Genomic DNA, 27,341 nt, shown 5'->3' on the forward strand with positions numbered 1-27,341 from the left:
TCACTCTCCCCCCAGCTCCTGGGAAGCTGGTGAAGGGCAGGTCCACAGACTGGATTACTGTTCCTTGCTTCTCCCTCCCTCGCAGAGGCAGGGTTCCTGGACGACAGGGTCCATGACAGCATGGCACTGGGGCCTGGCTACGACCGCCCCTTCCAGTTTGACTCCAGCGTGCGGGAGCCAAAGACCATCCAGCTCTACAAACACCTGAACCTGAAGAGCTGCGTCTGGACGTTTGATGCCTATTATGACATGACGGAGCTGATTGACGTCTGTGGGGGGTCTGTAACCGCCGACTTCCAGGTGGGTGCCCTAGGGGTCTGTCTGAAGGCTGTGTGCACCTGGATATCATGTTAAAGCTTGTTCATTCATTGAACTGAAGCACTTTAGCACCCAGTTGCTCCCAGAACTGCGCCAACCAAGGGACTGTTCTTTCTAAACCCTGCAAGAGAGACCTTAGCAGCATCATAGCTAGAGCAAGCCCCCCAAAGTCCTCTCAATCAGCTAATTAGAAAATTAATATGGAAGATGTTTAAATTAAGTTGAAGAAAATTAGCTGTCTGGCAGTCATTTATATAAAAATCCAATAGCCTTACTTCTCTAGGTATATATGTTTTTTACTCTGGGTGTATTTTGGAAAGGGCTTCCCGGGTGGCTTAGTGGTAAAAGAACCCGCCTGCCAATGCAGGAGACAAAGATTTGATCCCTGGGTCAGGAAGATTCCCCTGGAGAAGGAAATGGCAACCCATTCCAGTATTCTTGCCTGGAAAATCCCATGGACAGAGGACCCTGTTGGGCTACAGTCCATGGGCCTGCAAAGAGTCCAACACGACTGAGCAACTGAGCATGTGTATTTTGGAAAGTCAAAAAGGTTTACCTTGATGGGAAGATCGTGGCTAAGTCGATGTGTTTTCCCCGAGTGGGGAAATGAGTTAAAATGACAAGTTCCCTGTCTTTCAGCAAACAAGTAAAGCACTGTTGTCCCAAGTGTCACGGCAACTGTTTAAAACACCTTGCTGTCATACCTATTCCAAACCTATGGTTAATAGTCCTTAAACATCAGTAATAACGAAAGTCTTAGTCGCTCAGTCATGTCTGACTCTTTGTGACCCCATGGACTCTAGCTTGCCAGGCTTCTCTGTCCATGGGATTTTCCAGGCAAGAATATTGGAGTGGGTAGCCATTCCCTTCTCCTGGGGATCTTCCCAACTCAGGGATCAAACCTGGATCTCCCACATTGCAGGCAGATTCTTTACCGTCTGAGACACTAGGAAAGCCCAACAAAATAAAACATTATAGCAAGAAGTCACAGTCGTAGGAGGGCCATTAATATCAGAGGGACTAGGCTAATGCATCCTCATGGGAAAAACAATTCTAAAGCAGGTGCTACCCAATTTTAAGGAGTTATCTCAATGAACTGAGAAAATCAAATATTTGTTTCTCACTTCAAATCAGGTTTAACCACACTGAAAGAGGGGAACCTATAGAGGGACTTACACGTAATCATTTGAGGAAAGTTTCTTTGATTAAAATTTGTTTCCTTGAGATGCCTCTTGGTTTGGTTAATTCTTATTTTGTATACACTATTTGTTTCCTTGAGATGCCTCTTGGGTTGGTTAATTCTCATTTTGTATACACTATCGCCCTCTACTGAATAGAATTTTAAGGCACTCTGAGGTTTCCTTTTGCTTCTGCAGTTGCATAACCTACATTCACTTTCAAATATGCAAAACTCAGTGATTGGTTCCTTCTTTGGCCCCTCAAAAATTCTTCTTCTTTCTTCTCCCTGACTTTAATTATAGTTTTGGATATCTTTATTCAGAATATGCTTAAAAATGATAAAGACAAGAAATTCTTATTATATATGTCCCACTTTTTAAACCAATACATATATACCACAGAAGTACTTCTTTGCTGTCTGTTTCTTTAAAAATAGATGAAACAAGTGGTATATGGTGGGAGAAGGCAGTGGCACCCCACTCCAGTACTGTTGCCCGGAAAATCCCATGGATGGAGGAGCCTGGTTGGCTGAAGTGCATGGGGTCGCTAAGAGTCGGACACGACTGAGCGACTTCACTTTCACTTTCCACTTTCATGCACTGGAGAGGGAAATGGCAACCCACTCCAATGTTCTTGCCTGGAGAATCCCAGGAACAGAGAAGTCTGGTAGGCTACAGTCCATAGGGTCGCACAGAGTCAGACACGATGGAAGCGACTTAGCAGCAGCAACAACTTAAAACTCGCCCTAGTTCCTGTCTTTCTTTATCAAATATTGGCAGAATTAGAGAAGACTTAACCTCGCTGAACCTCATCTGCAATGGTCACTAGTAATCTCAAGGCGGGATAGCACCTAGCACAAGGTCTGCCACAAAAGAGCTGTGCAGTAAATATTTATGAGAGTTGTTTTTTCCTAAGGATTAATAAGTAATATGAAGGTTAATGGAGAATAAACAGAAACAGAGGAAAAATAATTTGACCAGTCAGCTAGAAAATTTATGGAGGGTCTAACATCAACAATAGTGAAATTAGGGCAAATGTATTTAGTAAAACCTGTACATAAGGGGACAGAACATGATGTGAGATCCAGATAAAATCAGAAAATTTCCCAAAGAAGACAGAGTAAGATTTTCCCAAAAGATTTTTAAGTGCATAAGGAATTAATGGAGCCTTTTGGAGAACTTGGAATCCAACTTTAAATCCCTGACAATTTTTCATATGAAAGAATACTTTGGAAAAATAAAGTTTCAATGTCGTAAGTATTGATTAAGCATTTGGCTCTTTCCCTTAACTACCCATGGGAAGATGTTTCATTGTATATTCAAACAAAATTATATGTAAGTTCTATAATGTATTACCATATATGGCCAATGACAAAATATAATTGTTTTAAAGTAAGCTTTTTTGTTATAAAGGAAATATGTATTTATGACAGAAAATACAATATTCAACTCAAAAATGAATAAACCAACTCCCTGACTCATATACACAGCTTCTCCATGAAGGCTTCTGCTCATATTTTGTTATGTCTCAATCCAAGTTTTGTTAATATTGTAGTAAATGAAAATAATAGAGCCAAATTAATGGCAATAAAAGGAACTCCTTCAGAAAAAGTGTTTTCTTGGAAGTATGGTGTGCTGCCTTTCCAACATTATTTCAACAAAGCATTGAATGAAATAGAAAGTTATCCAACTGTGAGCTGTCCGTTGGTAAGTTTCATAGTATGATATCCAAATCCCATGACCTTCTTTCCTTTTGGAGAAGGTCTGCGTACTCACTAAGACATCCAAGTCAGCCTCACATTCGTCCTAGGATGATGGGCATCCTCCCATTTAGGGTTGCTTTATGCTCTCCTATGGCTCTCTGAAAACTATGGTCAGCCAGGGACTGTGTGCTGACAGTAGATCCCAGATCTGCCCAGATCCTTTGGGAATAACTGTGATGCCTTAAAAATCTCAACCAAGGCTTCCAGCAAATGATCAGCGGAAGGAGAGCTTCTCATACTTCAAAAGTGTTTTTAGGGGACTGCCTAAGACTCCCTGCTCCCAATGCAAGGTCCCAGGTTCCATCCATGATCAGGGCACTAGATCCCACATGCTCCAACTAAAGATCCCACATGCCTCAACAAAAACTCGGCTCAGCCAAAAAAAAAAAAAAAGTGAAGTGTTTTTAAATATTACCTCTTTGAAAAAGTCTTCTCTGATTATCTTATTGAAAGAAGCATCCTGACCACTTCCCACCCCTTTATTTTTCACATTTATATATCTCCCCTACTAGACTATAGGTTCCATAAGGCAGGGATTTTAGGTTTTTTTCCACTGTTAAGGACCCAGTATCCTAGCTTGGTGCCTGGCACAATCATGAGTGCTTGATTAATACTGAATAAGTGGCTACATGAGTGAATGAAGACGGAACCAATATGAGATGCTCATCTATCTCTTCATCCCGGGGAGAAATAACCCTCTCCGTGTGCACCCTGCTTGCTTGGCAGGTGAGAGACTCGGCTCAGTCCTTCCTGACTGTGCACGTGCCCCTCCACGTGTCCTACATCTACGTGACGGCCCCCCGGGGCTGGGCCTCCTTGGAGCACCACACCGAGATGGAGTTCTCCTTCTTCTATGACACTGTTCTCTGGAGAACAGGTATACTCACTGACGTCTTAACAGGTCTTACCTTATGCTTAAGCAGCATTTTTTTTTTTAAGTATTGCGTTTTAATGGTAGCTGCATTCCTCATTCTGTTGTCCTATATACAGACAAAGCAGAGCCACCTGAAGTGTAGAAAAGATACAGATCTGTGGTTTCCAAGAAAGACTGATGTCCGTAGATGTTAATGCTGGAAGGCCTCCACCATCATGATAAATTCAGTCCAGGGAGCCAGGGACCCAGAGTAGAGGATGGCAAGTGATAGACAAGTCCCATACTGCGGAACAAGTGTGTGTTCTTTTGGAATATAGTCATGTTCATTTTCTCCTAGGTAAAAATGATGTGATTCTTGTTGTTTAAGGAGAACAGAGTCTTGAAATCAGATACACAGAAATGGAGAAATACATCAAGAATAACCTGGGTTACTTTATTCATTTGATATCGAGTTTGCTCTTTTGTTGCATCCTTAAAAGTTGGAATTTTAACCCTACTTTTACTTCAAAGATGGCAATGCTGAATTTTTTCAATTACCTTCACCCCAGGCTTATCTGTGTCATTGCTCTCCTTGAGAGGAGGCCCCCCCACAGAGCCTGGATGGGTGCTGATCCTTCAGCTAAGATCCTCAGCCCTCTCTCTTCTGCCTCTCTCCACCCACCTTCTCCCACTGCCACCCCATGAATGTCCCTTAGAACTCCATGATTCTCTCCTCCATTCACTCCAATGGGTCTGAGTTGATTTTTTATATTTTTTTTCTATTTTCAGTGTCCTCTACTTCAAACACAACCCCAAGCTCATTTCCTCTTATTGTATTGCTCCCATTCCTCCTCCTTCCCTGGTGGTGATTTACTTGATCAGAAGCAGTTACTTCATCTGAGTAGATTTCTTTAGATGGGGCTTCACTTCTACTAATGGAAAATACAGTCCTTCCTTCTGTTAAATCAAATCATTTATTTACATTATATTTCTCATCAGAAATAACCCCAGGGAGTTTTCACAGTCTGGGTCAGATAATTCTTGAGCTGGGGTTTTTTTAAACTTTCTTCCCCACTTCTTTGCTTCCCCTTTAGTTTTTGGCCATACTGAACTCAATGGGTATCATGATTGCAATTGCTCTTATTAAAGCCACAGTGGACTCATATGCTGTCATGTGTGACTAGCTTTCTACAAGCTAACCTGTAATTCTCTATTGCTTTCAATATGAAGTATAGCCACCAGAACATTGGTTATGGTTCTCTTAAGTCCTGAAAGATGTTCTGGTGAGGAAAAGAAAATACAGTCTGAAGCAGACATGCTGTAACCGCATCCTGGTGTAAAGTTAATAGAAGGTTTAGGGACCATTTTTTCTGTGCTCTGAGGTGGGACCCTGTACCTGCTCTAAAGTGACATCTGCAGGTATAAAGACTATGTCAGAAGAATAGAATTGTGAAAAAGAACCAAATTGAATGAGCTGTTTTACAACGCTGACTGGCACACATCTCTAAATAGACTTTGTTGTTGTTCAGTCACTAAGTCCGACTCTTTGCAGCCCCACGGACTGCAGCACGCCAGGCTCCCCTGTCCTTCACTATCTCCCAGAGTGTGCTCAAATTCATGTCCATTGAGTCGGTGATGCCATCCAACCATCTCATCCTCTGCCACTCTCTTCTCCTCTTGCCTCCAATCTTTCCCAGCATCAGGATCTTTTCCAAATAGACTCTGTGTTCACACAAGTATGTAAATTTGTCCTAAGTTACATTCAAGTAAGTGTGTGGCTCTACTTAGAGGTGTCCCTTGGGTAACTCATGTATAGGCTACTGTCTGGGAGCTCTTCTCCAAGCCTTCACGTGAATGTTCTGTGTGTGGTTGCCTACCCAGGAATCCAGACGGACAGTGTGCTCTCTGCCAGGCTTCAGATAATAAGGATCTACATTCGAGAGGATGGCCGTCTGGTTATTGAATTCAAGACCCATGCCAAATTCAGAGGTAATATCAGTGCTGTTCTTTTCCTCAAGTTTTTTTTTTAATTATTATTATTACTAAGAAATGTTTAAACATAGAGAAAAGTTGAGAGAATAGGACAATGAAGAACAAAGCCAACAATTGTTAGCATTTTGCTATGTGCATGTATGCACACACACACACACACATACATATTCCCATTTTTTTGATTTGAAGATAATTGTAGGCATTTGAAGATAATTGTAGGCATCATGCCATGTTACCCTAAACACAGTAAGCCCCTACATACGAACCTTTCAAGATGCAAACGTGTGTCTAGTTCCAGCAAGAAACCAAAACTTAAACCATCAATATCAGGCGTGAGTGACATTGCTACTTGCCCTCTGTCTCCTATTGCTGACGATCCTTTAGATCTATCATCTCCCATCTCCTCTCTCTCCTCCAATCAGTAATTCTTTTTGCCTGTTGACTTGATGCCAGCCGTTTTACTGTACTGCTATACTTTCCGAGGTACTGTACTGTAAGAATAAAAATGTTTTCTATGTTTTGTGTTTGCGTTTTATGTGCTATTTGTGTGGGAAGTATTATAAACCTATTACAGTACAATACTATGTAGCCAATTATTATGTTAGTTGCATACCTAGGCTGACTCCGTTGGACTTAGGAACAAACTGGACTTACGATCACAGTTTTGGAAGAGAACTCATTCGTATGCAGGGGCTTACTGTACTTCAGTAGACACCTCCTGAAACAAGGACCTTCTCTTACACATCACAATAGCATTACTGTGGCCAAGCTATTTCACACCAATCTAATAACATCTAGTTTCTATTCGTGTTCCCTCCATTTGTGTCCCGCAAATGTCTTTCATACCTATTTTTATATTTGTTTATATTTGCTTTGCATCTGTTTATATAAAACAAAAGTGAATCCTATCAGGATCCATACATTCCATTTTGGCTGTTATACCTCTTTAGTCTCTTTTAATATAGAATGAGCCACCCTAGTGGCTCAGTTGGTAAAGACTCTCCCTGCAGTGCAGGAGACTTGGGAGGATTCCCTGGAGAAGGAAATGGCAACCCACTACAGTACTCTTGCCTGGAGAATTCCATGAACAGAGGACCCAGGCAGGCTACAGTCTGTGAGATCACAGAGTCAGACACGACTGTGTGACTAATTTTTACTTTTTTATTTTTTCGATACAGAATAGTTTCCCTACTTTTATTTATTCATGACACTAAATGACTGTACTTTAAAAGAGTGGAGGTGTCTTACTGAGTAACCCTTACCTTTTTAAGGATGTTTACAATTGCCTCCTTCTGCAAAGGACTTGAGTGGTCCTAATGAGATTTTTAAAGTCTGAAATTGATATTTCTATTTATGAACTACTGAGATCTTTCTGCCTCCAAGAAACATGTTGGTTATAGTTCAAAGCTAAGTGTGTTCAATGTTCATTGTCACATAAGTACTGTATTATTGTGAATATGCTCATTAGTGCCATTTCTACAAGGCACATTCATTATTATTTATAAATATATGTAACCCTAACAATGATCATGAGTAGGGTGATGGACTGAGGTAAGAGGCCATGCTGTCCCACCCAGTGTGGGATATGTTCTCAGAACCAGGTGGGTAGGTATAACCTTGATTTTTTTATAGAAGAATATTAATTCAGTTTCAAGGCTTTTGTAGGGGATTGACCACAAGCAAACTTACAAATAAGTGTCTGTGTGTTTCCCCTTGAAATAGGACAGTTTGTGATGGAGCACCACACCCTCCCAGATGTGAAATCATTCATACTGACTCCAGACCACCTCGGAGGAATTGAATTTGACCTGCAGCTCCTATGGAGTGCTCAGACTTTCGATTCTCCTTATCAACTCTGGCGAGCTACAAGCTCTTATAACAGGTGAGTACAGGATGGAGTTCAGGGGTAAATCTGATATGTTTTCTGTTTCTTTAAGGGCTTTTCTTCGAAAGCTAGAAGAAAACTTTTAAAACTTTTCTATTTTAAAAGTGGGAGAGACAGAAGTAGCCATCTGGCAACTAAAGAAACAGATGTAGCTCAGATCAGTTTCTGATGTATAAATTGGACAGGGATCACCCTTATTTCAAGAGTAAGAATAGGCAGGGTGCACATCAATTTTTCTCACATCACATTAGCCGGAACTTAGTCACATGGCACATCTACCTGCAAAGGTAGCTGGGAAATGTGTCCAACTAATATCTTAGTATAATAAAGAAATTTCATTCCAGTGATCACAACCAGGACAAAATCCAGGATCATTAGTTATCAGGCCCAGATGTCACCCTTTACAATTCAATGTCCTGTAAAATAAACAACAAGATTTAGTCTTCTCCTACACCCGATATAGAGGTAGAATGAGATTGGAATAAATACAGTCAGCTATTCCATTTGTAAAAGGAAAGAATAAGACAAAATGAAAACTCTTACCATTAAAAGAATAATGGAACCTATAGTAAATATTGTTAGCCCTATTTTGTAGGTCATGAAATTAGTACCCATCTTTAGCATGAAAATCTTATTATTTGCAATTAAAAAGTGACAAACTGTCTTAAGAATAATTTTTTAAAATTTTATTTTAGTTACATGTTTGGTCTTATATCAGATTTTTCTTGTACATCCTGATTCCTTTGAAATCAGTATATAACAAAATAACCTTTATTGTGTATCCTAGAACCTCATGAGATTGTGCGTGTACTTATCCCAATTTATAGACACAGAAATGGTCCTCTTTAAATCCTTTGCTGACTCCCCACTACTTACCAAATGAAGTCCAGCTCTTTGAGCAGGACCCATATCCTTCCCTCTAAGCCTTGCCTCAAACCCAGCCTTCTAACCATGTGTGCTCCCAACCTCTGAATCCACCAGCCCATCCATACCTCTTTGCTTTTATAATCTGCCTACCCTTCTTGTTCCCTTCCTCCTGCACATCTCAAACTTCTCTGAGCTCCAGCTCAGATACCAAACCTTCCAAGAAACCTTGGCTGACTCTCCATGCTGTGTTAGAATCTCCTCCTCCTGATTCGCGTGTTGTTCTAGCTTTTACTGTAACACAGCTCAGCATATTATAATGCTCTGAGACCCATTTCCATTAGATTGTGAGCTTCTCAAGGGTAAGTCCCAGAATTGCATGTTTTAGCACACAGTAGTTCCTGAATAAGCATCCTTTATGAGCTAACATTTGCGGTAAGGAGATTAAATCCGTAGATAAATGACAAAGCAAAGAATAACACCAAGCTTTCTGTGCTGTGTACACCATGAGCCATGCCGAGCACTCAGACCACAGCTGCTTAGGGTTGGGAGACCATAGTAGCTGGGGAACTGACCAAGGCTTTTCCGGGAGGCTGAGCAACTAATGGGAGACTTCTAGTTTTCAGAAAAGAGGGGCAAAGAACCACAGGATTAAAAACCTACCTCCAGACTGTATTGGGCATGTTTGTAGGAATAGTCAGGAAATTGACCTAACTCATATTCAGGGGTGGGAAATGTAGGACTACAGCCTGGGGAGACCATGCTGTTTGTCTTGCATTCATTTGTTCAATAGATATTTACTGAACTTTTACTAAGAATACATCGGTGGACAAAATAAAAATCTCTGCACCCACAGGCAGACATAATGAATGAGTACAGTATCACATGTTAGACGGTGATGTTGTTGTTGTGTTGTTGTTGAGTTGCTAAGGCTTGTCCGACTCAGCGCTATGGAAAAATAAAAGGTGGAGAGCAGGGTAAGGGGAATCAGGAGTTGAGGGCATCATAATTTGTTGGTTAGGAAGTTCAGCCTAGGCCTCATTAAGAAGGTACATTTGAGCAAAGACTTGAAGGAAACAAGGGAGCTCACTGTGCAGATTATCTGGGGGAAGGGGTTCCTGGCAAAGTTCCAGAGTTTGACAAAATTTTGGTGGCTGGAATGGAGTGGATGAAGAGGGGAACAAGAGACAGGGTCGGGCTGCTGTGGAGCCTTGAAGGCCAGTGTGAGGACTTTTTCACTCTAGTGCAACAGGAGCCACTACAGGTTTGAGGGGAAGAACAACAGGATCTGGCCTTTTTGTTTTTGTTTTAATTGGAATATAGTAGTTTTACAATGTTGGATTAGTTTCTGCTGTACAGCAAAGTGAACCAGCCACACCTATACATATATCCCTTCTTCCTTGGATTTCCTTCCCATTTAACCCATCTCCCCCACTTAAAAATGGGTTTAACCCATTTCCCATCTGCCACAGAACACTGAGTAGAGTTCCCTGAGCTATACAGTAGGTTCTCATTAGTTATCTATTTTATATGTAGTATCAGTAGTATATATATATCAATCCCAATCTCCCAATTCATCCCATCCCATCCCTATCTTCCCTTGTTATCCATATATTTATTTTCTACATCTGTGTCTCTATTTCTACTTTGCAATGGCCTGACTTTTGGAAAGCAGGAGTCAGGCATGGACAGTTCTGCCTAATTAAGTATTCCTATTAAGAGCTACTATTCACATTACACAGGTCAATTTTTGTGTAATTCAAAGATAGTATACAAGATCTCATTTCCGGCTGGTTCCAGCTTTGGAGGAAGACAAGAATTGAGTGAAAAAACTGCAGACATGTAGACCTACAGGCATACAAACTTCCAGGGCACAAAGGGGCTTAGAAACCAAGCCCTGAAAGTTTGCCTGGTTTGTCTAAAATTGTACAGCCATGGCAGAAGCAAAGCAATGGCAGAGTTAGGCTGTCTCCCCATTTCCAGCCTGGGCCATCTCACTAAACTGACCCCAGGCTGTGTCCTGAAAGTTGTATTTACTTATTTATTTATTAAGTGTAAGTGTTAGTCGCTTAGTTGTGTCCAACTCTTTGCGACCCCGTGGACTGTAGCCTGCTGGGCTCCTCTGCCCATGGAATTCTTCAGGCAAGAATACTGGAGTGGGTAACCAATCTCTTCTCCAGGGAATCTTCCTGACCCAGGGACCGAACCCAGGTCTCCTGCATTGCAGGCAGATTCTTTACTGCCTGAATCACCAGGGAAGTTGGCTATTTATTTATTTACTAAATCTTTGCTATCACTTTACTAGTAAACAGACACAAATAATGCCGAAGAAATGGTCAAAGAAGGAACATGGAGAAAGTGAGGACTAATCACAAATCATGCTAGTTAGAATTAAGATTCACAGCCCTGAGCTCCTCATTCAATAGGTGGCAGCCTCCCAAGGCCCTTGAAGAATCTTCCTGCCACTTCTGGCTGTCTGGCTGCCTTTCAGGCAGCCTGCTAGGGGCTGGGCTGCTGGATGACAAGTGTGGGAAATGAAGTAGGTGAGGGCTACCAAGGCTCTGTACTCTCAGGGTCACGACCTACAGAATCTCATGCCTCACTGTAAACGTAGAAATTCCCAGCAAGTCATCTCCCATGAAAAGTGATCCTGTTCTTCAACTTCGTTTAAAGGATGAGAGTTTGGGAGAGAAGTCCTGAAACTGAATGCTAATGAAGTGGGGGTGGCAGCCGTCTCTGGAGTGGGGTTAGCTAACCCGCAGACCTTCACTACCTTTTCAGTCAGAGCAGCAGCAGCTGCTGGCTCGGTCACATCTCAGTAAACAAAGTTTTTGCTGTCCAGAACGTGTAACAGGGTGTCAGTCAGCAAGAAACACTAAACAGACGTCAAGTCAGTTTCACGGGGGTGTAAAAAAGGATGTGGCCAGGTCTGTTTTGCCCTCATTGGAGCCTTTTAGATTTTTATCAACAGTGTGCCTTTCTCAGCATTTCTCATGGAAAGGGCTTGAATAAATGAAAAGAACTCTATTTAACACCTCTGGCTAGTACTCTGAAGTGTGTTAGAACAATCACAAGTGTGATGAATTCCTGAAAATCGTGTCTGCAGACTCCTGAAGTTCTTGGTTGGATGCTGAGCACAAGTATCATCTGAAAACTTGTCTACTGAAGTCAGGGTATTTCTGGATAAGTAAGTAATCTCTAAATCCATCTCTCTAACCGCAATCTGCCTGCCTGTTTCCAGGAAGGATTACTCCGGGGAGTACACCATCTACCTGATCCCTTGCACAGTGCAACCCACGCAGCCATGGGTGGACCCAGGAGAAAAGCCTCTGGCCTGCACCGCACACGCCCCAGAGAGGTAAGGAGAGAGGATTGATCCTCACTATTTGTGAACTTAACTACTCACTGACATTTATTTGTGACCCCGAATCCAATTTTCGTGGTGCTATCCTGATCATTCCCTGACCAGCAGAGTGATGAAATAGCGGTCATCTGAGCCAGATTCCCAGCTCAGACTTCTCATCCTGTGAACAAGTGTCCCTTTTACAGTCCATTTGCTGCCAGGTTTTTCAAATTTTTGTTCCTCGCATTGGTGGTTTTGCTGTTTAAAATGGCTCCCCAGCAGAGCGCCGAAGGGCTCCCTCGTTTCCTGCATACAAGAAGGTGGTGATGAGCCAAATGGAGTGTTAGATGAGCTTCATTCCATCATGAACTTCAGGAATCAACAGTATATATCAAGTAAGGTGTCTTTAGACAGAAACACGCATAATACAGAGTTAGGTATTGATCACTGATGAAAATGTTGAGAGCAGAGGCTGCAGGAACTTGACCCCTGATTTCCCCCCAGGGGCAGCTGTTCACAATTCATTCATTCCATGTTCATTGCAGCTTTATAGAATGTAACTACCATAAATAATAAGAATAAAACTGTCCATCAGCCCATCCCCACCTCTGACCTGAGCCTGTCCTCATTGTGCCGATGTTCATTCATTCGGCCCGTATTTATTAAGCTTTTATGGTGTCCTTGGCTCTAGTCTCAGCATGGAGACTCTAGCAGAGGACTTAAAGTCACTGCTGCTCTCAAGCAGTTCCTATAGAATAGTGCCACCTTTCTAGGAGCTAAGCAGAGTGACTGGAAAACGTTTCAGAGAGAAGGCATTGCAAACAGAATCTGACATTTATCATTAAGAGAAGATGAATTGGAAAGTGACTTTCAAATTAAGAGTCTGAGACTTGGCCATTGGATTTGGCCACGCAGAATTCGTCCATAATCTTGATACAGGTTAGGTTCAGTGGACTGAGGAGGATGAGGCCTGATTAGAGTGGGTTCAAGAGAGAGAGGCAAGAACGTGGAGATAAAAGGGACAAATCGATGCTGCAGGAGTTTTGTTATAAAAGGTTTCAGATAGAGGAGCATTAGTGGAGATGAAGGATCGAAGGAGGTTTTGTGTGTGTGTGTTTTAGGTGCAAAATATTTCAGGATGTTTGTGTGCTGGTGAGAATAGCCCTATTGGTCTGTTGGGGGAAACAGACAATGCAGTGGAAGAGGGAAGATGTGCAGAGCTGAGTCCTCGAGTGGAACAGGGAACAGACCCAGCCATGCGGGGACGGGCCAGCCTTAGCCAGAAGCACAGACACTTCATCCACTCAGAAAGGAAGGCAGGCACAGTCTATGCATACAGGTGAAGGGAGAATTAGGAGGTTGGGAGGGTAAGGATGACCAAGGAGACCTCTGATTGAGTCTGTTTTCTCCATAATGAGAAGTCAAGCACAGCTGGAAGTAAGGACCAGTGAGGTTTGAGAAGAGAGGAGGAAGTGAAATAGGGTCATCTCTGAGAGTGGAAAGTAAGTATGGTAGAGAGTTACTGACAGCAGGTCAGCAGTGCTGAGAGCCCTATTGAAATTTTTTTTTTTTTTCAAAAAAACATTTACTTATTAATTTGTTGGCTACGTTGGGTCATAGTTGCAGCTCAGGGGATCTTTCGTTTCAGAGCACGGACTTCTCTCTAGTTGTGGCATGTGGACTTAGTTGCCTGGAGTAACGTAGGATTCCCCGACCAGGGATCGAACCTGCGTCCCCTGCATTGGGAGGCAGATTCTTAACCACTGGACCACCGGGGAAGTCCCTGAATTGTCTTTAAATTACCATTAAATTACTTATTAATGTAAGATGACTAGTATGTATTTAAAGCACATACAATTTGATCAATTTTGACATATATGTACTTGTGAAATATCACCACAATTAAGATGGTGGTGATGTCCATTTTCTTTAAAAGTTTCCTCATGATCCTTTGGTATCCCCCCTCCCATCTCCTCCCCACACCCAACCCCCTTGGTATCTACTGATCCTTCTGTCGTTACAGATTAGCTTGCAATTTATACTAATTTATATAAGTGGCATCATACAATACGAATTCTTTTTCTCTGACTTCTCTTGTTCGACATGGTTATTTTGACTCAGTCATGGTGGTTGTGTTATCAGTAGCTTGTTCCTGTTGCTGCTGAGCTGTATGCCATGGTGTGCACACACTATAGTTCATTTATCAAATCAGTTCGTTGATGGACATTTAGATTATTTCCAGTTTGGGCTGTTATAAATAAAGTTGCTATAAGCTTACATAGATAAGCCTTTCTATGGACACATGCTCCCTGTTTTCTTGTGTAAATGCCTAGGAGTGGAGTGGCTGGATTCTATGGTATGTTTAACTTCTTAGGAAACTGGCACACTGTTTTCCAAAGTGTTTATAAATGTGTAACTGTGTGTGTATCCCCACCATGAGTGTGTCAGTTTTCCAGGTCTTCTGCATCCTGGTAAATGTGGCTGCAGAGAGCCTGGTGTGGTTGAAGAATTAATGAGTGGGATTAAAAGAGGTGAGCTGGAAAGATAAGAAGTGGTAGGTAGAGAGTGAGACGTGTGAAAGCAAGGTTTTATGGAGGAGGTGCCTAGTAGGATGGTGGAGCATAGATAGCTACAGTGGAGAGGAGCACATGCTCTTTGGAGTTGAAGACATCAAGGAACTGAGAAGTTAGTGGGGTGGATGTTTCATCCATTGAAATCATTGAGACTGAGGGGAGGAATGATACAGGAGAGCCTGTAGTCAGTCAAGTGTGGGAGGGACGGTGACCAGAAAAATAGTGGCTGGCTGCAGTAAGGAAGAACAGAGGGCAAACTGTCTGAAGAGATATGCTGGGGAATTTTTTATTCATGTAATCAATTTTTATTTTATTTATTTACTTCTTATTTTATCCTTTTGGCTGTGCTGGAAGGCCCGTAGAATCTTAGTTCCCCAGCTAGTGCCCCCTGCATTGGAAGCACAGAGGCTTAAGTACTGGACCACCAGGGAAGTCCCTGTAACAAATTTTTTTAAATTATGAAATGTTTTAATACCCAGAAGACCAAACATCATGGATATATAAAACCTCAAGAACATTACCTCGTAAGAATTATAACTGCAATGAATGGGGTATCCCTTGCACTATGATCCTGATGCTAAGTGAATAATAGTAAATACCAGTGGTATTAGTGTCCGTGTATGGAGTGCAAGGAGATCCAACCAGTCCATTCTAAAGGAGATCAGCCCTGGGATTTCTTTGGAAGGAATGATGCTAAAGCTGAAACTCCAGTACTTTGGCCACCTCATGCGAAGAGTTGACTCATTGGAAAAGACTCTGATGCTGGGAGGGATTAGGGGCAAGAGAAGAAGGGGACGACAGAGGATGAGATGGCTGGATGGCATCACTGACTCGATGGACATGAGTCTGAGTGAACTCCGGGAGTTGGTGATGAACAGGGAGGCCTGGCATGCTGCGATTCATGGGGTCGCAAAGAGTCCGACACGACTGAGCGACTGATCTGATCTGATGGAGTGCAGACTATGTGCTGGGCTCTGTACTAAGTTCTTTTTTAAATTTATTTATTGATTTATTTTAATTTGAGGCTAATTACTTTACAACATTGTAAGTTCAAGACTCATTACAGTGATCGCCCTCAAGATTGTTTACTGTATTTCCACTTAATAACTAATGGAACTGGGAATCGGAAAAAAAAAATAAGAAAACATTCCTGATACCTTTTAAATACCTTCAATGCACCTTTCAGTTGTACTCTCCCCTAAGAGTGCACTAAGAGTACACTAAGCTCTCCACTAAGTTAACCACTAGCCTGGTATTTGTACTTATCATCCCTTGTTTTGGGTTTCGCTTGTGGCTCAGATGGCAAAGTGTCTGCCTGCAATGCAGAAGACCCAGGTTCAATCCCTGGGTCAGGAAGATCCCCCGGAGAAGGAAATGGCAACCCACTCCAGTAGTCTTGCCTGGAAAATCCTATGGACAGAGGAGCCTGGTAGACTACAGTCCATGGGGTCGAAAACAGTTGGACATGACTGGGCGACTTCACTTATCCCTTGTTTTGGCTTATGGTTCACCTCATATTTAGGTCTTCCCTATAGCTCAAACAGTAAAGAATCTGCCTGCAATGCAGGAGACCTGGATTCTATCCCTGGGTCAGGAAGATCCTCTGGAGAAGGGAATGGCAATCCACTCCAGTATTCTTGCCTGGAGAATCCCACGGACAGGGGAGCCTGGTGGGCTACAGTCCGTGGGATAGCAAAGAGTAGGACACGACTGAGCAACTAACACTACTACTACCTACCTCATATTTACTTCTACCTGGTTTTGCATATTTTTGAACTTTATATAAAATTTTCAGACTGCGTGAATTCTCTCTGTGGCTTTTTTTTCCTCTCAGTGAATCGTTCGTTGATTCATAAGTGAAATCAGCACAAATGTTGATCCATGTAGCTGCTGTTTGTCTTTCACTGCGTTAAGGTAGTCTCCATAGGAATTGCCCCCGATTTATTTGACCACTCTGGTTTATAATCCCAGATTATCTCTGTTACTCCATGTGTCTTGATGTGTCTCTCTTAGTTAACATGTGTGAGAAGTTTCTCCAGGGTAGGTGCTGGACTTTTTTTTTTTTTTTTTTTTTTGAGAAGAGAGAGGAATGATGGTTTGAAATGGCAAAAAGGAGCAAAAAAATCATTAGCCCCACTTCTAGTCCCGGAGTTGGTGAATGTGGAAGTCTGCAGGTGAAGAGTATTGTTGGGTATACTGAGGTGTTGGGGTTGGATGTCCTTGTCTTACATCAGGGAGATCCTTACCTGTGGGTTCCCCATTATTCCCAGGGTGAGCCTCCTTAGGCCTAACTGTACATTTGATCATCTCCACATCTTTTGATATGGCTTAGTATGTATGCAATAGGACTCCAAGACATACACAAATATCTAGTCTGACTCAGGAAATTCAGACTTAATTCAAAAGAATTGTGTCTCCTGTTATGCCCATTTTTGTGAGGTCATTATAACCTTATAAATTATGATTATCATCATCTCAGTCTGATTAGTCATCCTTTTTAATCAGTAAATATTTATCCCATGTCTTATGGCCTGGCACTGTGTAGATTCTGGTAATACCAGTATCAACCTATTTCCCTGAGTCAGGTAAATGAAGTCTTGGTACAATGAATAGTTATATCAAAGCTGTTAAAACAGGGTCAGCCCTGCTTTGTGTGGGTTTCTCCTGTACCCCAAACTCCTTCCACACCTCAGCCCTCTCAAATCTCTGCCCAGAGCAGTTCAATTAAAAGTAAGGAATGGTCAGACAGACTAGTTGGAAGAATAAAGCATTGAAATTACCACTTGTGCATTGTTCAGTCGTTGTTCAGTCACTAAGTGGAGTCTGATTCTTTGCTACTCCATGAACTGCAGTATACCAGGCTTTCCTGTCCTTCACTATCTCCCAGAGTTTGTTCAAACTTGTGTCCATTCAGTCAGCGATGCCATCCAACCACCTCATCCTCTTGTGCATTGTTCTTTAACAAATATATGTGTTAGGAACTTGGCTAGCATCAAAGGTACAGTGGTGAGCGGATAGATGTGGGCTTTGACTCTATGGAAATTGTAATGGGTGAATCAGACTTTGATCACACATTTAAATAGAATAGCAAGCCACAATAAGTACTATGAAAAAAAAAAAAAAAAAAACTGCACAGTGGATTGAGAACAAATAATAAGAGATCTGACCCAGCCTGGAAGGGAAGAGAAAGAAGGTAAGCTTCCTAGAAAAAGTAGTGTTTGAGATCTGAACAGTAAGAGTTCTCTAGGCAACGGGTGGTAGCAGACAAGGAGGGAGCATTCCAGTAGAAGGTCTGTCAAGGTCAAAGTCAGAAAACTAAATTCTTTACCACTAATCTCAATTTGAACCTCAGGGCATTCCAGAAAGAGAGGGCCAGGAAAAGCAGAGTGTTGAAGAGTCTAAAGACCAATTAGATTATTCCTGCTCCAAAGAGCAGATGAACCTCATAAGAACTTGAACTAAATGAAGTCTCTCGCCTGTCAGTTCAGTTCAGTTCAGTCTCTCAGTTGCGTCCCATTCTCCAACCCCATGACTGCAGCATGCAGGCCTCTGTCCATCACCAGCTCCCAGAGCTTACTCAAACTCATGTCCATTGAGTCAGTGATGCCATCCAACCATCTCATCCTCTGTCGTCCCCTTCTCCTCCTGCCTTCAATCTTCCCCAGCATCAGGGTCTTTTCAAATGAGTCAGTTCTTCGTGTCAGATGGCCACAGTATTGGAGTTTCAGCTTCAGTGTCAGTCCTTCCAATGAATATTCAGGACTCCTTTAGGATGTCCTGAATATGATATTATTCCTGATCTCCTTTAGGATGGACTGGTTGGATCTCCTTACAGTCCAAGGGACTCTCAAGAGTCTTCTCCAACACCACAGTTCAGAAGCATCAATTCTTCGCCTCTTGCCTTATACCCATCTCTGTATTCACCAAATGTTTTAGCACCTACAGCAAAATGCAGGGTGGGAACAGGAGGGCAGCCCAAAGGACTGATGAAAAATCAATCCTACTCTCAAGGAGCTCTTGTTTTTCTGCATTTAGATTCCTGATACCCATCGCATTCCAGCAGACCAACCGCCCTGTCCCTGTTGTGTATTCGCTCAATACTGAATTTCAGCTCTGCAACAATGAGAAGGTGTTCCTAATGGACCCCAACACTTCTGATATGTCACTGGCAGAAATGGATTACAAAGGAGCCTTCTCGAAAGGTAAGCGTTCCCTTCACCCAAAGACAGAGACTCAAATGGACTTGAGAAGCTATCAGATAGGTCTCCTAGCATCTCTGCTTGTCGGCTTTCAGTCAGCTCTCCAGGGAAGAGTCCCCTAGGGCTGGTTCCAGGGCAGCCAGGGTTTAGTCAAGGAATAGACTCATATTCTTCCTTCAGGTTATTTCAAAATAAGATCATATTCTTTGTGCTATAATGATCAGCGATGTGATGAGTGTGAAAGTACTGATGAGTAGTAAGAACACAGGGGCTTCCAGCCAAATTCTAATGCATTGTCTAACTTTGGGTGAATTGCTTCATCTCTCGGTTCCTGAGATTGCAATATGACTGCCTGCTGCTGCTGCTGCTAAGTCGCTTCAGTCATGTCCAACTCTGTGCGACCCCATAGACGGCAGCCCATCAGGCTCCCCCGTCCCTGGGATTCTCAAGGCAAGAACACTGGAGTGAGTTGCCATTTCCTTCTCCAATACAAGAAAGTGAAGAGTGAAAGTGAAGTCACTCAGTCGTGTCCGAGTCTTAGTGACCCCATGGACTGCAGCCCACCAGGCTCCTCCGTCCATGGGATTTTCCAGGCAAGAGTACTGGAGTGAGGTGCCATTGCCTTCTCCATATGACTGCCTACCAGCCTCAAAACTACACCAAATGTCCATGTCTTCTTCAGCAGGCTTTCTCTACTTGAAATGGTTCCTTTGCCCTCTCCCTGCTCCAGACACAGCTTCCTTGACTTTCTTCTTTTTCAGATCTCTATCTAAATGCTAACCTCCCCAAAGAGACTTGCTTTGACCATACCAGTCAATCTAATATAGGTTTTCGTATCTTTCACTTTCACTAAATGTTGTTCATTTTTTATAGTACTTCTCACAATTTTTAATATCATATTTCTTTACTTATTTATTGCCTGTCTCTCCCACTAGGACACAGATTGTGATTAAATATCAAATTTTCACATGATCCCACCAATGCCTAAGTGCTCAAAAAATATTTGTTGAATGAATAAACTATAGATGAATCAACCCATCATCTTTTCTTCCAGTTTCTCTCTTCCGCCTTTTTCTTACTTTTAATCTTTTGCTCATATCTGAGTGTTTTTTCTCTCATCCTAAAAACATATCCCATAAGAGAAAATCTCTCATCCCTACCTCTTGCTCAAACTTCAACCCACATGTCCTCCTTTTCTTTCCTCTGAGAATCTTCCTGAAGGAGTGGTGAACAGACACTGTCCCCATGGCCCTTCTTCCCAGTCACTCCTGTGTCGTCTGCTGCAGACTGGCTTTGTCCTACCACAGCTCAGAATTCTCTCTTGTCCATGAGGCTGGCTTTGTCCTACCACAGCTCAGAATTCTCTTGTCCATGAGGCTGGCTTTGTCCTACCACGGCTCAGAATTCTCTCTTGTCCATGAGGCTGGCTTTGTCCTACCACGGCTCAGAATTCTCTCTTGTCCGTGAGGCTGGCTTTGTCCTACCACAGCTCAGAATTCTCTCTTGTCCGTGAGGCTGGCTTTGTCCTACCACAGCTCAGAATTCTCTTGTCCATGATACCAGGCCCGTGGATTTTGACACTTTGTTTGGTTTCCTTTGCACCAGCCTCTCCTGATGCCATCTTGCCTTTCTGACCATTTCCCCTCCTGGCCCTCCATCCTCTGCCCTGTCAGTATGGCTGTCTCCACATTCCATGCTTGGCTCCTTCTGTTCTTACTTCAGTGCTCCTCCAGTCACCCCCATGACTTGGCTCCTCCCTGTCCTCTGAACTTCCTAACCTCCTGCTACTCCACAGCTGCTCCATGAAAATTAACCTTGTCCCTGGTCTCCTCTGAGCTTCTCTTCCACACGTCCACACACAGATTGAAACTACCAAACCTCTCCAAGTGATGGCATTCAGACACCTTGTTGTCATTGTTCCATTGCTCAGTCATGTCTGATTCTTTGCAACCCCATGGACTGCAGCACGCCAGGCCTCCTGTCCTTCACTATCTCCCTGAGTTTGCTCAAACTCATGTCCATTGAATTTGAGCAGACTCAAATGATGCCATTCAGTGATGCCATCCAACCGTCTCATCCTCTCTCCCCCACTTCTCTTCCCGCCCTCAATCTTGCCCAGTGTCAGGGTCTTTTCCAATGAGTCAGCTCGTCGCATCAGGTGGCCAAAGTATTGGAGCTTCAGCTTCAGCATCAGTCCTTCCAATGAATATTCAGGACTGATTTCTTTTAGGATGGACTGGGTGGATCTCCTTGCAGTCCAAGGGACTCTCAAGAGTCTTCTCCAACACCACAGTTCAAAAGCATCAATTCTTTGGCGCTTACCTTTCTTTATAGTCCAACTCTCACATCCATACATGACTACTGGAAAAACCATAGCTTTGACTATATGGACCTTTGTCGGCAAAGACATCACGTCTCTGCTTTTTAATACACTGTCTAGGTTTGTTATAGCTTTTCTTAAGAGGTCTAAAACTGGACTCATCTCCCCCCAGAAATGTTCCTCTCACATTCACTGCCCCACTGACTGCATCAGCAAGCTCTAGGTGGCCAGCCAAAGATCTCAGGGCTAATGCCTATTTCTCCTCTACCTCCTGTACCCCACCCCTGATGGTAATAAGATCCCAACTCTCAGGCATTTCTTCCTTCAGTCCCTTTGTTGTTGTTTAATCTCTCAGCTGTGTCAGACTCTTTGTGACCCCATAGAGTATAGCCCGCCAGGCTCCTCTGTCCATGGGATTCTCTAGACAAGAATCCAGGAGTGGGTTGCCATTTCCTTCTCCAGGGGATCTTCCTGACCCAGGGATTGAGCCCACATCTCCAGCATTGGCAGGTGGATTCTTTACCACTGAACCACGAGGGGAACCGTCAGTCCCCTTGCCTCACCACTATATTTTGTTCATTGGCTTGTTTTTACCATTTTTAAAATTGGATTATAGTTTCTTTGCGAGGATGTGATGAATCGGCAGACTGGGATTGACGTACATACTCACTGCTATATTTGGATACCTATTTCTTGCTAGAGCATTACAATAACTCTCTACTTGTACCTCTAGTCTCTCTGTCATTATTCTCCATGTTTCTAAACTCCAGGTGTGTTGATATTAAGTCCACATTTAAAACATTCCAGGGACTTCCCTGGTGGTCCAGTGCTTAGGACATTGAGTTTCCACTGCAGGGGGCACAGGTTCAATCCCTGGCTGAGGAACTAGGATCCTCCATGCCATGTTGCACAGCCAAAACCTTTCCGTGTTCCCTACTACTCCGGTACTCAAGTCCAGAATCTCGGCACTGTTAATCAATTTTCCCAGAGCCCCTTCCTCCAACCCCTCAGCTCCCATCACTGGCCTGCCTGGTGCCACAGGAAATGCTCTGATGTGCATTCTGAGTCAGACGGATCTGTGTTCACATCCTTCTCCCACATGTCACAGATATGAAACATTGAAAAAGTTATTTAACATAGGGGCACTAATTGAACCCAAAGTAGGGAAAACCACTAGACCATTCAGGTATGACCTAAATCAAATCCCTTATGATTATACAGTGGAAGTGAGAAATAGATTGAAGGGCCTAGATCTGATAGACAGAGTGCCTGATGAGCTATGGAATGAGGTTCATGACATTGTACAGGAGACAGGGATCAAGACCATCCCCATGGAAAAGAAATGCAAAAAAGCAAAATGGCTGTCTGGGGAGGCCTTACAAATAGCTGTGGAAAGAAGAGAAGCGAAAAGCACAGGAGAAAAGGAAAGATATAAGCATCTGAATGCAGAGTTCCAAAGAATAGCAAGAAGAGATAAGAAAGCCTTCCTCAGTGATCAGTGCAAAGAAATAGAAGAAAACAACAGAATGGGAAACTAGAGATCTCTTCAAGAAAATTAGAGATGCCAAGGGAACATTTCATGCAAAGATGGGCTCAAAAAAGGACAAAAATGGTATGGACCTAACAGAAGCAGAAGATATTAAGAAGAGGTGGCAAGAATAAACAAAAGAACTGTACAAAAAAGATCTTCACAACCCAGATAATCACGATGGTGTGATCACTGACCTAGAGCCAGACATCCTGGAATGTGAAGTCAACTGGGCCTTAGAAAGCATCACTACGAACAAAGCTAGTGGAGGTGATGGAATTCCAGTTGAGCTATTTCAAATCCTGAAAGATGATGCTGTGAAAGTGCTGCACTCAATATGCCAGGAAATTTGGAAAACTCAGCAGTGGCCACAGGCCTGGAAAAGGTCAGTTTTCATTCCAATCCCAAAGAAAGGCAATGCCAAAGAATGCTCAAACTACCGCACAATTGCACTCATCTCACACGCTAGTAAAGTGATGCTCAAAATTCTCCAAGCCAGGCTTCAGCAAAATGTGAATCGTGAACTTCCAGTTGTTCAAGCTGATTTTACAAAAGGCAGAGGAACCAGAGATCAAATTGCCAACATCCACTGGATCATGAAAAAAGCAAGAGAGTTCCAGAAAAACATCTATTTCTGCTTTATTGACTATGCCAAAGCCTTTGACTGTGTGGATCACAATAAACTGTGGAAAATTCTTCAAGAGATGGGAATACCAGACCACCTGACCTCCCTCTTGAGAAATTTGTATGCAGGTCAGGAAGCAACAGTTAGAACCGGACATGGAACAACAGACTGGTTCTAAATAGGAAAAGGAGTACGTCAAGGCTGTATATTGTCACCCTGTTTATTTAACTTATATGCAGAGTACATCATGAGAAACGCTGGGCTGGAAGAAGCACAAGCTGGAATCAAGATTGCTGGGAGAAATATCAATAACCTCAGATATGCAGATGATACCACCTTATGGCAGAAAGTGAAGAGGAACTAAAAAGCCTCTTGAAAGTGAAAGAGGAGAGTGAAAAAGTTGGCTTAAAACTCAACATTCAGAAAACGAAGATCACGGCATCTGTCCCATCACTTTATGGGAAATTGATGGGGAAACAGTGGAAACAGTGTCAGACTTTATGTTTTTGGGCTCCAAAATCACTGCAGATGGTGACTGCAGCCATGAAATTAAAAGACGCTTACTCCTTGGAAGGAAAGTTATGACCAACCTAGATAGCATATTCAAAAGCAGAGACATTGCTTTGCCAACAAAAGTTCGTCTAGTCAAGGCTATGGTTTTTCCAGTGGTCATGTATGGATGTGAGAGTTGGACTGTGAAGAAGGCTGAGCGCCAAAGAATTGATGCTTTTGAACTGTGGTGTTGGAAAAGACTCTTGAGAGTCCCTTGGACTGCAAGGAGATTCAGCCAGTCCATTCTGAAGGAGATCAGCCCTGGGATTTCTTTGGAAGGACTGATGCTAAAGCTGAAACTCCAATACTTTGGCCACCTCATGCGAAGAGTTGACTCATTGGAAAAGACTCTGATGCTGGGAGGGATTGGGGGCAGGAGGAGAAGGGGACGACAGAGGATGAGATGGCTGGATGGCATCACTGACTCGATGGACGTGAGTCTCAGTGAACTCCAGGAGTTGGTGATGGACAGTGAGGCCTGGCATGCTGCGATTCATGGGGTCGCAAAGAGTCGGACAGGACTGAGTGACTGATCTGATCTGATCTGAGCAGGAACTAAGAAAAAGTAACTACACCAGGACTGGTACCCTTCCAGCATTTCGTATTTTGTACATGGACTTGCTTTTACCTGGGATGCTCTTGCAGCCTCTCCCTCCCGACTCAGATGCCCCAGCTGACCACTCATGATTCAGGATACAGTTCAAATGTCATCTCCTCTTTATACCCTTCCATAGTGCTCTCCAGGCAGACTTTGGTGCTAAGCCCTCATTGTCAGCTCTGTGCTCATTTGATGTTGTTGACCTTCCTCTGTGGTGAGGTAACAGTATCGCACGGTGGTTAACAGTGTGGGTGTTTCAAACCAAGCACCTTCGACTTTGAATCCCACCCTCACCACTTGGTGACTCTGTGACCTTGAACAAATCACCTCACCACTCAGTGTCCTCATCTGTAAAATGGTGAGCACCTCCTGAGTTCTCCCATGGGAAGGACTTGGTAAAGTACCTTGCCAGGAGTATGAGTTCAATAAATGCTAGCTGCTTTTAGCAATTGCTTCGCTTGTATTTCTGCCCTCTTAGCTGTGTCTCACTGACCTTTGTATCCCTTGCACATGAGGGAATGAGTGCCCTACCCTAAATAGTTCAGGAACATTTCCTGATTAAAGGAAACAATGCATGAATCAATGTGTATTTTAGGGGTACATAGAAAGGTACTTTTGATTCTGAAGAAGCGTGTTAAAGCCTTCCTATCCTTGACACTATTTTTTTTCCCTCTTTCTTAAAGTCTGACCTAATTAAGCCTTGCAATCTTTTCAGGTCAAATCCTCTATGGCCGAGTACTTTGGAATCCAGAGCAAAACCTTAATTCTGCTTACAAGCTCCAGCTGGAGAAGGTCTATCTTTGTACTGGAAAGGATGGCTACGTGCCTTTCTTTGATCCCACAGGGACCATCTACAATGAAGGGCCACAGTATGGATGCATTCAGCCAAACAAACATCTGAAACACAGATTCCTGCTGCTGGTATGCTGTTTGTGTTAAAGGCCTGACACACGGATAGATTTCCTCAGCTATAAATTTTGCCTAATGCTAATAGAACCCCACACTCGATGGTTTCTACAGATACTGTTATTGTTTTGTTGATGTTGTCTCTGTCAGCTTAATTCTAGCACATATTACAAAGCTAGTGATAATTATGGTGGGTAACAATGTTACCGACCCAGGTCTGGCTGCTTGCCACTGAAAAGCCAGTAAAAAGGTTGGTGGAAAGGAAAGTTTGCTTTATTTTGGATGCTGATAACCAAGGGCAGATGCATGTCTAACGGCCAGTTCTTCCCCTGACAATCAGGGGGCAAGAGCTTTTATAGACAGAGGGAAGGGGTTACATGCAGAAACAGTATGGTCAGCTCTGACAGTCGTCAGTGGTCTGACCAGAGTCATCTTGATTGTCTTGAATACTGTTAGTCTTCAGTTCTAGAGTTCATTTGTTTCCATTTCTTTGCAATCAGTTCTCAGACCTGTGGCAGTTTGTATCATGGCTACAGTCTGGTCATCATGTACTTAACTTCTTCCACCTGGTGGGAGTTTCAGTAACTACAAGACACCTCACAGGATATGGCTCAGAATATTATCTGTAGCCCTTGGTACTGCTGCTGCTGCTAAGTTGCTTCAGTCATGTCCAACTCTGTGCCACCCCATAGACGGGAGCCCACCAGGCTCCGCTGTCTTGGGATTCTCCAGGCAAGAGTACTATAGCCCTTGAGAAGGAGCTAAAGGTCTTTGACTGTGCTTAATGACTACATTATTATTTGGTCTCCTTTGATTGTTTTCCTTTGTTTCTGCATTTTCTCACTTCTCTGATGAAACGTATTCTTTGGCCAAAGTTCTTCCACAGACAAAGGGCAGACTGAGGACGTGGAGGCAGGGGAGGGGCAAGGACCAGAGGGTCCTGCTCCATTTCAGCAAGACAAGCTGTCACTGACATTTTAGGAAGAGGAAAGACTAAGACAGTATTTCTCAGTGTGTCCCAGAGACCCCTCAATATATCCCCAGTATTCTTTCCGGGCCTCCATGAGCTCAAAACTACTTTCGTGATGATATGATGTTGCTTGTTTTTTTCACACTCATTCCCTCGCACTTGCAGAGAGTATGCAGGTTTACTGATATGGAATCACAATTCGTACTGTGCCTAATCTTTAAAAAACACCACCTCCTGAGGTTTGATTTAGTATCAAAAAAGAATGTGCACAATTATCTGAAAAAGTTATTCAAACATTTCTCCCCCTTCCAGCTATTAATACATAAGCTTATGTGAGGCCAGATTGTCTTCACATACTTCAGCCAAAACAACATATCACAACTGATGGAAAATAGAAGCAATTATGAGAATCTACTTCTTTTCTAGCAATTTGCCAAAATGTAAAACAAGGCCAACTCTCTTTTTGGGTGGATATGAATATAGGTGTTTTCACTAAAAAATATGTTACTTATGTTAACATGTAATGAGTTGCTCATTTGTCTCTTAAAATGAATTAGTAAATATCTATATTTTTTCATTTAAAAAAAATTGTTCATTGTAGCATATCACAGTGTTAATTTTAATACAGTAAATATTGATAGATATAAATCACATAAACGAAAGCTTTGAGACATCTTTCATTTTTAAGTCCTGAGGACACATAGCCTGAGAATTGCTGGTCTAGGCTATCTTACTTGTTATGTTTCAAGATCACAGAGACCACCAAGTGTCCTCCCCCAGAGGGCAGTGGGTGCCCTGGGGCAGCAGTCTACTTAAGGCTCAGGTGAGGGCTCCTGCAGCACACGTTCCCCCGATCCAAAGGGTGACTGCCTCC

The 27,341-nt window shown here is 42.9% G+C and overlaps 1 protein-coding gene across 2 annotated transcripts in view; it reads left to right on the plus strand.

The window, feature by feature from the left end:
• Nucleotides 1–27,341, plus strand: part of FRAS1 (Fraser extracellular matrix complex subunit 1) — a 534,238-nt gene that overhangs the window by 500,016 nt on the left and 6,881 nt on the right. For both annotated transcript variants that reach the window (XM_070372561.1, XM_070372562.1), the window contains 7 exons: nt 86–300; nt 3,986–4,136; nt 5,994–6,101; nt 7,827–7,986; nt 12,095–12,211; nt 18,805–18,971; nt 25,307–25,512. In XM_070372561.1, coding sequence (XP_070228662.1) covers nt 86–300; nt 3,986–4,136; nt 5,994–6,101; nt 7,827–7,986; nt 12,095–12,211; nt 18,805–18,971; nt 25,307–25,512 — 1,124 coding nt within the window. The remainder of the gene's footprint in view (nt 1–85; nt 301–3,985; nt 4,137–5,993; nt 6,102–7,826; nt 7,987–12,094; nt 12,212–18,804; nt 18,972–25,306; nt 25,513–27,341) is intronic.

The sequence above is a fragment of the Bos mutus genome, chromosome 6 (assembly GCF_027580195.1).
Source record: "Bos mutus isolate GX-2022 chromosome 6, NWIPB_WYAK_1.1, whole genome shotgun sequence".
Lineage (NCBI taxonomy): Eukaryota > Metazoa > Chordata > Mammalia > Artiodactyla > Bovidae > Bos > Bos mutus.